At 54.7% G+C, this 16,077-nt stretch overlaps 1 protein-coding gene across 1 annotated transcript in view; it reads right to left on the bottom strand.

The window, feature by feature from the left end:
- Positions 1-6,712: 6,712 nt before the first annotated feature.
- The window catches only part of LOC147097737 (transitional endoplasmic reticulum ATPase-like), a 56,166-nt gene continuing 46,801 nt past the window's right edge, over positions 6,713-16,077 (bottom strand). Inside the window, exons 15-18 of the mRNA XM_085971784.1 lie at positions 14,510-14,639; positions 11,010-11,168; positions 9,893-10,044; positions 6,713-8,299 (exon numbers count right to left, since the gene is read on the bottom strand). Coding sequence (XP_085827910.1) covers positions 8,200-8,299; positions 9,893-10,044; positions 11,010-11,168; positions 14,510-14,639 — 541 coding nt within the window. The 3' untranslated portion in view covers positions 6,713-8,199. The remainder of the gene's footprint in view (positions 8,300-9,892; positions 10,045-11,009; positions 11,169-14,509; positions 14,640-16,077) is intronic.

Genomic DNA, 16,077 nt, shown 5'->3' with positions numbered 1-16,077 from the left:
TGGGGAGAGGGTGTGAGGAGGTGGAGAGGGGTAGGGGGTGGTTGAGGGGAGTGGGGAGGTGGAGAGGGGAGGGGGTGGGTGAGGGATGGGTGAGGGGAGTGGGGGGAGTGAGGAGGAGGAGGGGGGTGGGTGAGGGGAGTGGCGGGAAAGTGTAGTAAGGGGGGTGGGGGTGCTGTGAGGGGGAGTGGGGGGAGAGGGTGTGGGGAGAGGGGGAGGGGTGTGAGGAGGAGGAGAGTGGGGAGAGGGAGTGGGGAGGTGGAGAGGGGAGGGGGTGGGTGAGGGATGGGTGAGGGGAGTGGGGGGAGTGAGGAGGAGGAGGGGGGTGGTTGAGGGGAGTGGGGAGAGGGTGTGAGGAGGTGGAGAGGGGAGGGGGTGGGTGAGGGATGGGTGAGGGGAGTGGGGGGAGTGAGGAGGAGGAGGGAGTGGTTGAGGGGAGTGGGGAGAGGGGGTAGGAGGTGTGGGGAGAGGGGGAGAGGGTGGGTGAGGGGTGTGGGGAGGGGTGGGTGAGGGGAGTGGGGAGAGGGAGTGGGGAGGTGGAGAGGGGAGGGGGTGGGTGAGGGGAGTGGGGGGAGTGAGGAGGGAGGTGGTTGAGGGGAGTGGGGAGAGGGAGTGGGGAGGTGGAGAGGGGAGGGGTGGGTGAGGGATGGGTGAGGGGAGTGAGGAGGAGGAGGGAGGTGGTTGAGGGGAGTGGGGAGAGGGGGTAGGAGGTGTGGGGAGAGGGGATGGGGGAGAGGGGGAGGTGGTGGGTGAGGGGAGTGGGGAGAGGGAGTGGGGAGGTGGAGAGGGTGGGTGAGGGGAGTGGGGGGAGTGAGGAGGAGGAGGGGGGTGGTTGAGGGGAGTGGGGAGAGGGGGTAGGAGGTGTGGGGAGAGGGTGGGTGACGGGTGTGGGGAGGGGTGGGTGAGGGGAGGAAGTGTTTAGTCACGATGTCCTGGCCATCATGGCACGGGGAAGGCTTGATGGACCAGCTGGTCTTTTCCTGCCCATCAATGTTGTATGTTCCTACTCAGTTTGCTTTCACTCGAGCCTCTCGGCACTGGTCATGAACCTGTCGACACTCATGCACCAAAACATCTCGGTCTCTTTCCCACTCAATGGGGTCAATTCACTTGAATGTGGTGGGCGATCTGTGAACAGGGTTCATGGTGGTGCTCGCTGCTCCATGGCCTCAGGAATGTCCCAAGTGATAGGCTTGGGTTCAGAAAACCCGGCGCGTGCAGGCTCGCTCCCCGTCGCATCAGGACCCGCTTGTAATCTTTTTTTTCTTCCTCAAGGGTTCTGACACTAGCACAATTCCTGGCGTCATCTGCGGACTTGCAGACAGTAACCCCTAAAGCCTGGATCCAGATCATTGGTCCAGATCCTGAAGAATGACGGCCCTATCCCTGATCCCTGCGGGAACTCCTCTAGTAACTGGTCACAGCCCACACCATCAGTGACAACCCTTTGTCGATAAGAATGTAACCAATTCCTCTCCAACCCCAGAATTTCCCTTCAATCCCACAGGACTCTAGCTCTAGTCACCTATTGTACTGCACCTTGTCGAAAGCCTACGTCTATAGCGCTAGCTTCATCTAGGAACCCACTGCACTCGAAGATCTCAATCAGGTTTGTAAGACATGACCTTTCCCAGAAGCCATGTTGTGAGGTGAATAACCCCTTTCCCTGTCAAGGCGCTCGCACGTTCCATCTTCCAACTCTCCAGTGCTTACCTTGTGTGCCTGATGTTTGAAACGGAGGAAGCAATCAGTTACTCTGCTTGGAGGCTCAGACTTCGCTCCTGAAGTTAGTCAGATCATTTTTTTTATTCGTTTATGGGATGTGGGCGTCGCTGGCAAGGCCGGCATTTATTGCCCATCCCTAGTTGCCCTCGAGAAGGTGGTGGTGAGCCGCCTTCTTGAACCGCTGCAGTCCGTGTGGTGAAGGTGCTCCCACAGTGCTGTTAGGGAGGGAGTTCCAGGATTTTGACCCAGCGACGATGAAGGAACGGCCGATATATTTCCAAGTCAGGATGGTGTGTGACTTGGAGGGGAACTTGGAGGTGGTGGTGTTCCCATGCGCCTGCTGCCCTTGTCGTTCTAGGTGGAAGAGGTCGCGGGTTTGGGAGGTGCCGTCAAAGAAGCCTTGGCGAGTTGCTGCAGTGCATCTTGTAGATGGTACACACTGCAGCCACGGTGCGCCGGTGGTGGAGGGAGTGAATGTTTAAGGTGTTGGATGGGGTGCCAATCAAACGGGCTGCTTTGTCCTGGGTGGTGTCGAGCTTCTTGAGTGTTGTTGGAGCTGCACTCATCCAGGCAAGTGGAGAGTATTCCACCACACTCCTGACTTGTGCCTTGTAGATGGTGGAAAGGCTTTGGGGAGTCAGGAGGTGAGACACTCGCTGCAGAATACCCAGCCTCTGACCTGCTCTTGTTGCCACAGTATTTATGTGAAGGCCACGGTTACATTACGGCCTGCTTCTCCATTATCTACGACAAAGCTTTATATCTTAGAGCCACAAAAATGCCTCCTTTAGGTTTCACTTTTATTGAAGTAGAATTCGTAGTTCAGCACCTTTAGTGTCCTTTTACATCAGAGTGGATGAACTTTAATCTGTGCCATGTCTCAGCAAGCTGTGATTTATAGACTTTATAATATGTTTTATAAATGTGTACAACTTCAGCTCATAATCCAAAATGAAACCACAAGAATCTCAAACTTTAAATGATATCACAGACGGATATAGTAAAACTCGCAGATGTCACGATGCAGATTACTTTGATCGGAAGGTCATTTAACAGTTTGCAAACCAGAATCTCCACACTGTTACTTTGGTACTGGTTGGGATGGGGGGAGGGGAGGAGAGGAGAGGGGAGAGGGGGAGGAGAGAGGGAGAGAGGAGAGGGGAGAGGGGAGGAGAGGAGAGTGGGGGAGAGGGGAGGAGAGGAGAGGAGAGGGGGCAGAGGGGGAGGGGAGAGGGGAGAGGAGGGATTGGGATGGGAGGGATTGCGAGGGAAGGAGGGGGGACTGGAGGAATGGGAGAGGAGAGATGGGGAGAGGAGGAATGGGATGGGGAGTGGAGAGGAGGAGGGGACCTACCAATAGTTCACCTGAAGCAGTCAGTACAGCACAACTCTAATTTTTTGGTAGATCAGTTTGCAAACTGTTCAAAAACGTAATTATGAAAAATGATGGACTCGTTAATTGCTGCCCAGTCGAGCTTCTGGCTTTCAAGGTTGTTCTGTGAGGAGTTAAAGCTGCTTCAAACACACGCTATAGCTAACGTTACCCTCGCACCGTGTGAAGGCAGGTTACTGCCTTGGATAAGGAGTGGGATCTGCTGCAAACCTCTCCATAGCAGAATAAGCAGTAAAGCAGCTTACAGCCTTCAGGGAGGTTGGAGAGGTATACTGGGGTAGGTGGCCATATAAAGTTTAAATTCCTCTTCCCATTCATTTGCAAATATCTCCAGTTTCTGGTCCAGATCTTCCTGCTCTGATTTAGGATTCATCTGTCAAAGAGGGAACAGCACTAAGAAACGCCCTTGCCAGACCTCCAGGCCCAAACTAGACGAGCCAGTGAATAAGAAGTTTAAGGACTAATTGATTTTCTTGGGCTAATTGAGTTGTATTGCCAGGGCTCAATCCTTTCCTTATTTCTCCCCGACTAACTTATATTGGGTTGTAGTTTCCACCGGCACTGGCAGCCTTCCACCACTTGGGCATGGGCCATTCTTCGATGTGGGGGCTCAGGCAATGAGGGGTGGAGGGGCTATTCAACACCAGAAGGCATCGCAGTCTTGACCTTAGCCGACTCCCCCCCCCCCCAGAGCTGCACTTTCCGGGAATTGCTGGAGTGCGATCCGGAGCAGGCCGGACTTTCCCCTCTCCTGATCCAAAGTGCACTGAAGCCAATGGAGAGAGCCCCGGTCGCTTCCCTGGCTGGGATTGGCCGATTCCGCACAGACCGGGGATTGAACCTCAGGGAGTCGTGCTTTGAGGGAACACCCTCGGAAGACGACCTCATTGTTTATTTCAATCAGAATACATATACAATCAGATTGTTAAGAACATAAGCAATGGGAGCAGGAGTCGGCCGTATGGCCCCTCGAGCCTGCTCCGCCATTGATGAGATCATGGCTGATCATCGACCTCAACTCCACTTCCCTGCCCGATCTCCATATCCCTTGATTCCCCTAGAGTCCAAAAATCTATCGATCTCAGTCTTAAATATACTCAATGACTCAGCATTCACAGCCCTCTGGGGCAGAGAACTTCAAAGATTCACAACCCTCTGAGTGAAGAAATTCCTCCTCATCTCAGTCTTAAATGGCCGACCCCTTATCCTGAGACAATGCCCCCTAGTTCTAGACTCTCCAGCCAGGGGAAACAGCCTCTCAGCATCTACCCTGTCAATCCCCTTCAGAATCTTATATGTTTCAATGAGATCACCTCTCATTCTTCTAAACTCCAGAGAGTATCGGCCCAGTCTACACAATCTCTCCTCCGAGGACAGCCCTCTCATCCCAGGAATCAATCTAGATCTTCTGTGTTTTATGACCAGGAGGTCTTGGGGTAATGAGGCCATTAAAGGTTTTCAAAGAACTTTCATCAGCAAAGCAAAAGGCAGAAACCCACCCTGATCGATTCTACCCCTGCCCCGTACTGATCCACCCCCGTCGTACTCTCCGTCCAAATTTTGCACTCAACAAAATGTCACAACCGCGACTGGATTCCGTATGTTTTTGACTGTCATTGGACCTATTTCTGAAATATATTTGGAATTTTTTTTTTTTAAACCCTTTCCATTTTCAAAGCATTAAAGGCTTTTGGCACTGATGGTCGAGGAGCAAGCTTTAAATCTGTTCCTTGCTCCAGCAAAAACCAGACCAGCGTATGTAGGCCTGGAGCCCGCGTCAGTCCTCACAGGAGAAAAGAATCATGGGAATTACGGGCAGGATCTTTCTCTCATTAATTCTGAATTTGCAGAGAGAGAGAGAGAGAGAGAGAGAGGCGGAATTCCGGCCTGGAGGCAACAAAAAAACCACGGATAGCTTTCAAAACAGACCCATTGCTAGCGTTGCCGACTCTAGTTGGATATATTCCTGGAGCTTTCATCACGTGACCTCCCACCTCCAACCCCCTCACCTCTCCTCTCAGCTCCTCTCCCTCTCCCCTCACCTCCCCTCTGCCCCCTCTCCTCTCTCCTCTCCCCTCCCCTCACCTCTCCTCTCCTCTCAGCTCCTCTCCCTGTCCCCCTCTGCTCCCCTCCCCTCTCCTCTCTCCTCCCCCCTTCCCTCCCCTCCTCTTCTCTCCTCCCCTCCCCTCTCCTCTCCCATCCCCTCCCCTCTGCCCCCTCACCTCTCCTCTCCCCTTCCCTCCCCTCCCCTCACCTCCCCTCTCCTCTCAGCTCCTCTCCCTGTCCCCCTCTGCTCCCCTCCCCTCCCTCCTTCTCTCCACTCCCCATCCCATCCCATCCCTCCTTTCCCCATTCCTCCCCTCCCCATCCCTCCTCTCCCCATTCCTCCAGTCCCCCCTCCTTCCCTCACAATCCCTCCCATCCCCTCCCCTCTCCTCTCTGCCCTTCCCTCCCCTCCTCTCCTCTCCCCTTCCCTCCCCTCCTCTCTCCCCTCCCCTCCTCTTCTCTCAGCGCCTCTCCCTGTCCCTCTCCCCTCCCCTCCTCTCCCTGTGCCTCTCTCCTCCCCTCCCTTCCCTCTCCCCTCCCCTCCTCTCCCCTCCCCTCCTCTCCCTGTGCCTCTCCCCTCCCCTCCCCTCCCTTCCCTCTCCCCTCCCCTCCCCGCCCTTCCCTCTCCCCTCCCCTCCTCTCCCTGTCCCTCTCCCCTCCCCTCCTCTCCCTGTGCCTCTCCCCTCCCCTCCTCTCCCTGTGCCTCTCTCCTCCCCTCCCTTCCCTCTCCCCTCCCTCTCCGCTCTGCTCGGTCAAACAGCCTTTTTGCCCCATCTCTAGTATTTACGTAACTTATAAACAAAAAGGGGGGGAAAAATGGGTGGCTTAGCGCCTCCTGTTAGCGCCCCTGGAGGGCGCGGTGCCGCTAACGCCTCCCGCGAAATTCAGCGGAGGTCAGCGGCAGTGGTAGCGCCCCGCGACGCTGCGCCTCCGGCAATGACTTCATCGCCCTGCGCAGCGCCCCGGCTGCAAACTTCGGTCGCGCACCCCTGACATACCGCCGGACGCCGCGTCCGACAGGGTCAGGGGTGCCGTGTTTGCGGCCAGGGGCGGCGATAATTAAAGGGCAGGTGTCGGGCGGCCATTTTTTTTGGCGCCGCCCTGCCAGCACCTGCCCCTTCTGGCCTCCTCCTACGGTGCGCCGGCCGCGATCAGCTCCTCTCGAGCGCCGGTCTCTTTTCCCGGCACCCCGCTCCCCAGTGGTCCAGCAGGGCCCCGGTGCGTGCTGCGCTAGGCCTCTCCCCTTTAATCAGGGGAGGGAGGCCTGCAGTACCGCGGCGCTACCAGTCAACGTGGGTGGCGCTGTTGCACGTCGCACCGCGATCTTCAATGTTAGCGCCCCGGGAAGGAGGGGGAGCACGTCCAATAGCACCCCGCCTCCTGCTTGGGGCGCTACCGCTGAATTTATGGCGCAGGGGCGCTAACTTATTTGAGGCACTAAAAGTAACCCTCTGGGGGCCAGCTCGCCGGTCTAATTTAAATGAGGCTTTGGGCCTACCTGGGATCGTTCCCTGCACCCAACGCTGTCCAATTTCCATCCCTCAGATCTCAGGGTGGCGGGGGGGGAGGGGGCGCGGGGTTGTGGGACTGGAGGAGATTACAGAGATAGGGAGGAGGCGAGGCCACATAGAAACATAGAAGATAGGAGCAGGGGTAGGCCATTCGGCCCCTCGAGCCTGTTCCGCCATTCAATGAGATCATGACTGATCATCCAAATTCAGTACCCTGTCCCTGCCTTCTCTCCATATCCCTTGATCCCTTTAGCCTTAAGAAATATATCCAACTCCTTCTTAAATATATTTAATGAATTGGCCTCAACTGCCTTCTGTGGTAGAGAATTCCACAGGTTCACCACTCTCTGGGTGAAGAAATTCTTCCTCACCTCTGTCCTAAATGGCTTACCCCTTATCCTTAGGCTGTGTCACGGAGAGATTTGAACACAAGGATGCACGTTTTAAAATCCTGGCCGTTGTCGGACCGACAGCCAATGTAAGTCAGCGAGAAACAGGGGGGCGATGGGTGGACGGGACCTGGTGCGAGTTAGGACACGTCTGACATTTAAAGCAGTATCAGAATCAGGCCAAGCCACACCCTCAGGGGAGCCTCGTGGGAGATTGTGATTTCACATCCCCCCCCGCCACATCTGGGGATCACAATCTCTCTGAGGTTACAGAGATAGGGAGGGGGGTGAGGGGCGAGGGCCATGGAGGGATTTGAACGCAAGGATGAGAATTTTAAATTTGTAGCCTTGAGGGACCAGGAGCCAGTATCGGTCTTGTTCCCAAAACATGCCATCTAAAAGCTGGGAGGTTTGCGAATGAGTTTCCATTTCTGCTATCCCTCAGACACAACCGGTTTCTGCCCTCGCACCACGTATCCCAGTTTACAATGCACATGTACAGCAGGATTGCCAGATCCAAGACTTCGAGAGATGAACCAGGATGGGCGAGGAGATGGGATTACAGTGACAATTCGGCCACTAGCGTTCCTCCCGATGAAAATGATTGAAAACCTTTAAAACGTTCCGAACGCCACATTATGAAACACAGAAGCACCTCAAAAGAAAATGGACTTTTCTTTTGTTTGGAGCCCAGACGTTTGGTTTATGATTTAGCCGTGCTGTGAAAAGTCCGAGCTATCCGGTCCAAATCTGGATGGGTGGCCGACTCAGTGTACAGGGGTGAACACACACACACACACGTGCAGTCACACACACACACACGCACGCGCACTCACACACAAGCATGCACACGTGCCCTGCGCAGTCCGCCGGGTGAGTGGGCCATCCCCGTTTGCTCGCTGTGCACTGTACAAAGCACTGAGCTATGAACTCGCGGCCGTCGTTAATCACACGTAGGCACTGGGACGCGGGTCAGAGGTCACAAAGCTGAAGCTACACTCGGGAGTCCAGGCCGTCGCAAATAATGCGCCACTTTCCTGCAAAGTTCAAGGCGTGGCAGTTCTGTCCCTGGCGACGTGCAAGGTGCAGGGGTAGGCAGCCTTCCTCAAAACATGACCTGCGATTTTTGACCTGTTGCTCAGTTGTAAAGATCGTCGTCTCCCTCTTCGCGGTACAGGTTCCCTCCACTCCCTCCGTCGTTGCTCACCTGTCCACTGCTCTGACTGCCGGACGGAAACCTGCGAGAGGAACGGGAAGAGACACCGGTTGGCACTTTGGGAAAGATTATCAACATGATGTCCATTGTGTAACAATGCGTGGACTCGCCGGGACAGCCCGAGGTTAGCACATCGGAATCAGAAAGTTCCTCTTGTAAATATTCTCCTCTTACCCCTGTTGCAATGGCAGTGCCTCGTACAGTGAGGACACTTCAAAAAATAACCACTTCATTGGCTGTAAGGCACTTAGCGATGTCTTGAGTTCATGAAAGGCGCTATAGAAATGCAAGTCCTTTTTCTTTAGGGCACAGATTCCATACACAGCAGCCGGTGTGAGAAATGGGTAGCGCCATCACCTCTGAGTCAGAAGGTTGTGGGTTCAAGTCCCACTCCAGAGACTTGAGCACAAAAATCTCTGACACTCTAGTGCAGTACTGAGGGAGTGCCGCACTGTCAGAGGGGCAGTATGGAGGGAGCGCCGCACTGTCAGAGGGGCAGTGCTGAGGGAGCGCCGCACTGTCGGAGGGGCAGTGCTGAGGGAGCGCCGCACTGTCGGAGGGGAAGTACTGAGGGAGCACCGCACTGTCGGAGGGGCAGTACTGAGGGTGCGCCGCATTGTCGGAGGGGCAGTACTGAGGGAGTGCCGCACTGTCGGAGGGGCAGTACTGAGGGAGCGCTGCACTGTCGGAGGGGCAGTACTGAGGGAGCGCCGCACTGTCGGAGGGGCAGTACTGAGGGAGTGCCGCACTGTCGGAGGGGCAGTACTGAGGGAGCGCCGCACTGTCGGAGGGGCAGTACTGAGGGAACGCCGCATGTTGGAGGGGCAGTACTGAGGGAACGCCGCATGTTGGAAGGGCAGTACTGAGGGAGCGCCGCACTGTCGGAGGGGCAGTACTGAGGGATCGCCGCACTATCGGAGGGGCAGTACTGAGGGATCGCCGCACTGTCGGAGGGGCAGTACTGAGGGAGCGCCGCACTGTCGGAGGGGCAGTATTGAGGGAGCGCTGCACTGTTGGAGGGGCAGTACTGAGGGAGTGCTGCACTGCTGGAGGGGCAGTACTGAGGGAGCGCCGCACTGTCGGAGGGGCAGTACTGAGGGATCGCCGCACTGTCGGAGGGGCAGTACTGAGGGAGCGCCGCACTGTCGGAGGGGCAGTACTGAGGGAGTGCTGCACTGTCAGAGGGGCAGTACTGAGGGAGCGCCGCACTGTCGGAGGGGCAGTACTGAGGGAGCACTGCACTGTCGGAGGGGCCGTACTGAGGGAGTGCTGCACTGTCAGAGGTGCCATCTTTCGGATGAGACATTAAACTGAGGCCCCGTCTGCTCTCTCAGGTGGACGTAAAAGATCCCACAGTGCTATCTGGAAGAAGAGCAGGGGAGTTATCCCGGGGCCAATATTTATCCCTCAACCAACATCATTAAAACAGATTATCTGATCGCTATCACATTGCTGTTTGTGGGAGCTTGCTGTGCACAAATTGGCTGCTGCGTTTCCCACATTACAACAGTGACTACACTTCAAAAATTGGCTGTGAAGCGCTTTGGGCCGCCCCGAGGTGGTGAAAGGCGCGGTATAAACGCGGTGCGACAACGTGCCGCGACAGTAAAGAGACCTGAAGTTGCCGAAGCCGCGACTCTGCTGGAGTGTCTGGGCGAACATTTCGTATTTCCTGATGTCGTTATCGCTGACCGAGCGGCGCCCGAACCGCATGGCCTCCTCGAAGTGATCGCGGCGGATTTCAGGAACAGGATCGTAGTCATCCTCCTGTCGAGAAAAAAGAAAAATGCGGAGCGGTGGAAGCGGGTATCGGACAAAAAACCCCGGCACTGCAGCGGGAAAGATCCTGGCCTAAACTGCAGCGGAAGTGGCTCGAAGGGAGGGGGCAGAGTTTAGTTTCATAAAGAGGCCTTTGACTTAACATCAGCAACTTGAAGAGCGGCAGATTTCAACTCGCAACCCCCACTGCTCTGTTGGAAATCTTTACTGGCCCAGAATTTTGCTGGAGCCGCAGTCATCTCGTGACGTGACCCTGTTAGTTAGACTTTTCCCCCCTCCCACTCCAGCTCGAGCATGGCGAGCTGATAACGAGGGCAACGGGGCATCTGGGACCGGGGTGAATGACAGGGCCGTACCTTCAGCTGCCAAGCTGTGGAATCCCTGGGGAATTGTTCCCCGTGAGCTGCCGCGCTTTGTTTCCGCACGGCCTGTTGCTTTCAATGCGCGGTCCCTTTAAATTTCTGCGCCTGCGCGGTGGTTACAGTGTAGAAGCCGGTGAGCGGCCCGCGCGGGACCTTTCAGATCACTGCGTGGCCGTGCGACGCGCACCTTAGCGGGACCATTGCTCCCTAAACCTCTCCGCCTCTCTCTCCTCCTTTAAGACGTTCCTTAAAACCTCCCTCTTTGACCCAGCTTTTGGTCACCTGCCCTAATATCTCCTTATGTGGCTCGGTGTCAAATACTGTTTGATAATCGCTCCTGTGAAGCGCCTCGGGACGTTTTACTACGTGTTGTATAAATGCGATCTGTTGCTGTTGAGGCTTTTTATTCACCTCAGCCAGTGTGTATCTCCACAAATACCATTAATGATGCTTGGGACCCAAAGTGTAAATGTCAAGAGCCAGCTGGGATTAGGACACAGAGCTATCAGAGGTCCCCACGTGCTCCAGCCTTACAACGCTCAGGTAATTGTCATTCCGTGGTGTCCGCGGTGTCGTGTGAACGTCACTCACCATGGCCACATCTGGGTTGTTCTGGTGCTCCTGCTCCCGTTTAACCTCCGCTTCAATGGCCTCTCGAATCGCCAGTTTGCACGCCCGCTGGCAAATCTCGGTGAGGTCGGCGCCCGAGAAGCCGTGGGTTATCTTGGCCAGGTACGCCAAGTCAACGTTCTGTGAACCAAAAGAAGAGCCGGGGTGGGGGGGGTGAACATTGTGCTTCATCACATCTCCCCGCAGCAGTAACAACCTAACTTCCAGAGAACTGGACTACAGGAAACTCTCGATTTACCGGCACCCAAACAACCGGAAATCTCAGTTAACCGGCAAAATTCAGGAGTAGGTTCAGTTAAGTTTTTCTTCATATTAGTGGCCGTTCCTGGATCTGTGGTTGTGTAATCGGGGTTCTTGCACTTGTTGCTAAGCAACAGGGACGCTTGGTCTGTGGCCGGGGTTCCTGCAGCTGTTGCTAAGCAACAGGGAAGCCTGGATTTGTTGCTGTGTACGGAGCTCTCGTACCTTTTACTATACCTCTCGGTAATCCGGACTTTTTGATAAACCGGCACCACGCCGGTCCCGTCGGTGCCCGATAAAAAAGAGTTTCCTGTACTACAGGCAGTCGTGGCCCTCAATCCTTCGAGCTTCGCCTGACAAACCTGTCGTAAATCGGCCGAGGTTTCTATTTTTGTGTGTCTCCCCCCTTGTTTCTTGTTTCCACCAGAGGTGTCCACCTGGTGTCCCAAACTACCCGACACAGAAGTTCCTGGTCTTGAACCACCACATGGAAAGACCTCACTCCCCTGAGGAGCTACCCCAGGCACTCTATCATAGGCTAGCAAGTGACTGGTGATGTAGCACTAACAGCGAGGGTCCATCAATATAAGATGGTCACCAATAAACCCAATAGGGAATTCAGGAGAAACTTCTTTACCCAGAAACATAGAAGATAGGAGCAGGAGTAGGCCATTCAGCCCCTCGAGCCTGTTCCGCCATTCAATGTGATCATGGCTGATCATCCAAATTCAGTACCCTGTCCCCGCCTTCTCTCCATATCCCTTGATCCCTTTAGCCTTAAGAAATATATCCAACTCCTTCTTGAATATATTTAATGAATTGGCCTCTACTGCCTTGTGTGGTAGAGAATTCCACAGGTTCACCACTCTCTGGGTGAAGAAATTCTTCCTAATTTCTGTCCTAAATGGCTTACCCCTTATCCTTAGACTGTGACCCCTGGTTCTGGACTCCCCGACCATCGGGAACATTCTTCCTGCATCTAGTCTGTCCAGTCCTGTCAGAATTTTATAAGTTTCAATGAGATCCCCTCTCATTCTTCTAAACTCCAGCGAGTATAAGCCCAATCGACCCAATCTCGCCTCATACGTCATTCCTGCCATCCCAGGTATCAGCCTTGTGAATCTTCGCTGCACTCCCTCCATGGCAAGAACATCCTTCCTCAGATAAGATGAGCAAAACTGCACACAATACTCAAGATGTGGTCTCACCAAGGTCCTGTACAACTGTAGCAAGACATCCTTGTTCCTGTACTCAAACCCTCTCGCTACAAATGCCAACATACCATTTGCCTTCTTAACCGCCTGCTGCACCTGCATGCTTACCTTCAGCGACTGGTGCACAAGGACACCCAGGTCTCGTTGCACTTCCCCTTCTCCCAATCTATTGCCATTCAGATAATAATCTGCCTTCCTGTTTTTGACACCAAAGTGGATAACCTCGCATTTATCCATGTTATATTGCATCTGCCATGCTTTTGCCCAATCACCCAACCTGTCCAAATCATCCTGGAGTTTCTCAGAGAGTGGTGAGAATGTGGAACTCACTACCACAGGGAGTGGTTGAGGCGAATAGTATAGATGCATTTAAGGGGAAGCTCGATAAACACATGAGGGAGGAAGGAATCGAAGGTTATGTCGATACGGTGAGATGAAGAGGGGCGGGAGGGAGCAGAAACACTGGCACGGACCAGTTGGGCCGAATGGCCTGTTTCTGTGCTGTAAATACTGTGAGAACAGGTCCCGTCCTACCTGTGGGGAGGGACGGTGGTGGGGGAGAGGGGTTGTTGCTCTGGTCAAATAGATGAGAGGCCTCAGAGATGACAACACAATAATTACAAAAATGGGGGGTGGGGAGGGACATCTAAAGCAATAAAATGTCTGAAAAATAGAAAGAAGAAATGGAGAAGGAATGAAGCTATAACCCAACAACTTGCTTCCACCCTGACTCAGAAGAGCGCCCCTACTGCACGGAGGTGGCAGTGCTTTATGTTGTCTTTAGACCCGGCCCCCACTACAGATAGCTGGATAACTATAAGCACAATTGGATCTTTCCTTTAAAGGTTTCATCATCTTTTAGCGTTCGAACTTGTCGTTTGATTAGGGGGCCTCGTGAAATCCTGGGCAGGAGACAACTTCAAATGGTGGTTGAAATTCCACCAATAACTTTGGCGCGAAACTTACTGATTAATTTTTAATTTGAGGGGAATTTTAAAGTTCATTAAGCTGATGAGGCATCAAGCTGGTGAATTAATTTGTGTTGAAAATAATCCATAACCTCAGTTGCCTGTGATATAATCACGGCAAGAGCAGCACGTGGCTAGGGCCGCTGGTTTATGGCTTGCAAGGAACATTTGGACAGAATCACGGAATGCCAAATTCTCATGCAATAAGAATGGAACTTGCCTCATTCCGACCATGGCTCCTTCATCCCATCACTCATGAAGCTCGACATCATTCAGGATAAAGCAGCCCGTTTGATTGGCACCCCATCCACCACCTTAAACATTCACTCCCTCCACCACCGGCGCACCGTGGCTGCAGTGTGGACCATCTACAAGATGCACTGCAGCAACTCGCCAAGGCTTCTTCGGCAGCACCTCCCAAACCCGCGACCTCTTCCACCTAGAAGGACAAGGGCAGCAGGGGCATGGGAACACCACCACCTCCACAATCCCCTCCAAGTCACACACCGTCCTGACACGGAAATATATCGGCCGTTCCTTCATCGTCACTGGGCCAAAATCCCGGAACTCCCTCCCTAACAGCACTGTGGGAGCACCTTCACCACACGGACTGCAGCGGTTCAAGAAGGTGGCTCACCACCACCTTCTCAAGGGCAATTAGGGATGGGCAATAAATGCTGGCCTTACCAGCAACGCCCAGATCCCATGAATGAATTTTTAAAAACACAGTTATGGCTCTCCCCCCTTTAGTATATTTGAGGAGTGTGTTGTGCTGATATGATTATGGAGAGTGATGGGGAATTATTGAGCACGACTGCGGGAAGACATTGATCTGACACACACACACTAGGAAGTATCTGTAAAAGGCCATTTAGCCCACCAGGCCTTGGGTTGATCCTAACCAGGCTTTTCTTGCCTTCTTACCATATCCATCTAACCTTTTTTCTTCAAACATATTAACCGGTTGGTTTCAATGGCTTTCTCCACCAGCTTATTCCATCTCTCTGGTGCCCTGTGCTTGAATTCCTTGTCTCCTCACCTTAGCTATCGGCGATTTCCTCAGGTTGGCCTTCAAAATGGACATTCTTGATTTCTCATCGGGGAGCGGGATATAAATCAGCTGATCCAGGCGCCCTGGCCGTAGGATGGCTGGATCGATGATGTCTGGTCTGTAAATAAACAAGTCAATTAAGTCAAGCAATGAAGAAAATACTTGCATTTCTATAGCGCCTTTCATGACCTCAGGACATCGCAAGATGCTTTACAGTCAATGAAGTACTTTTGAAATGTAGTCACTGTTGTAATACAGCAGCCAATCTGCGCACAGCAAGCTCCCACAAACAGAATGTGATAATGAACAGATAATCTGTTTTAGTGATATTAGTTGAGGGAATGGTCCCTGTCCATGTGAGTGGGCCTTGTCTCTGGGAGTGAGCTCTGTCTCTGGGAGTGGGCCCGGTCTCTGGGAGTGGGCCCGGTCTCTGGGAGTGGGCCCTGTCTCTGGGAGTGGGCTCTGTCTCTGGGAGTGGGCTCTGTCTCTGGGAGTGGGCCCTGTCTCTGGGAGTGGGCCCTGTCTCTGGGAGTGGGCCCTGTCTCTGGGAGTGGGCCCTGTCTCTGGGAGTGGGCCCGGTCTCTGGGAGTGGGCCCGGTCTCTGGGAGTGGGCCCTGTCTCTGGGTGTGGGCCCTGTCTCTGGGAGTGGGCTCTGTCTCTGGGAGTGGGCTCTGTCTCTGGGAATGGGCCCTGTCTCTGGGAGTGGGCCCGGTCTCTGGGAGTGGGCCCAGTCTCTGGGAGTGGGCTCTGCCTCTGGGAGTGGGCTCTGTCTCTGGGAGTGGGCCCTGTCTCTGGGAGTGGGCTCTGTCTCTGGGAGTGGGCTCTGTCTCTGGGAGTGGGCCCTGTCTCTGGGAGTGAGCTCTGTCTCTGGGAGTGGGCCCTGTCTCTGGGAGTGGGCCCTGTCTCTGGGAGTGGGCCCTGTCTCTGGGAGTGGGCCCTGTCTCTGGGAGTGAGCTCTGTCTCTGGGAGTGGGCCCTGTCTCTGGGAGTGGACTCTGTCTCTGGGAGTGGGCCCTGTCTCTGGGAGTGGGCCCTGTCTCTGGGAGTGGGCCCTGTCTCTGGGAGCGGGCCTTGTCTCTGGGAGCAGGCCCTGTCTCTGGGAGTGGACTCTGTCTCTGGGAGTGGGCCCTGTCTCTGGGAGTGGGCCCTGTCTCTGGGAGTGGGCCCTGTCTCTGGGAGTGTGTCCTGTCTCTGGGAGTGGGCTCTGTCTCTGGGAGTGGGCTCTGTCTCTGGGAGTGGGCCCGGTCTCTGGGAGTGGGCCCTGTCTCTGGGAGTGGGCCCTGTCTCTGGGAGTGGGCTCTGTCTCTGGGAGTGGGCTCTGTCTCTGGGAGTGGGCCCGGTCTCTGGGAGTGGGCCCGGTCTCTGGGAGTGGGCCCTGTCTCTGGGAGTGGGCCCTGTCTCTGGGAGTGGGCCCTGTCTCTGGGAGTGGGCCCTGTCTCTGGGAGTGGGCCCGGTCTCTGGGAGTGGGCACTGTCTCTGGGAGTGGGCCCTGTCTCTGGGAGTGGGCCCTCTCTGGGAGTGGGCTCTGTCTCTGGGAGTGGGCCCTGTCTCTGGGAG

This window comes from Somniosus microcephalus, chromosome 31 (genome assembly GCF_052327205.1).
Source record: "Somniosus microcephalus isolate GS21.2 chromosome 31, FLI_Smic_1.0, whole genome shotgun sequence".
Taxonomy (NCBI): domain Eukaryota; kingdom Metazoa; phylum Chordata; class Chondrichthyes; order Squaliformes; family Somniosidae; genus Somniosus; species Somniosus microcephalus.
This window is presented reverse-complemented; position numbering and strand designations above follow the sequence as displayed.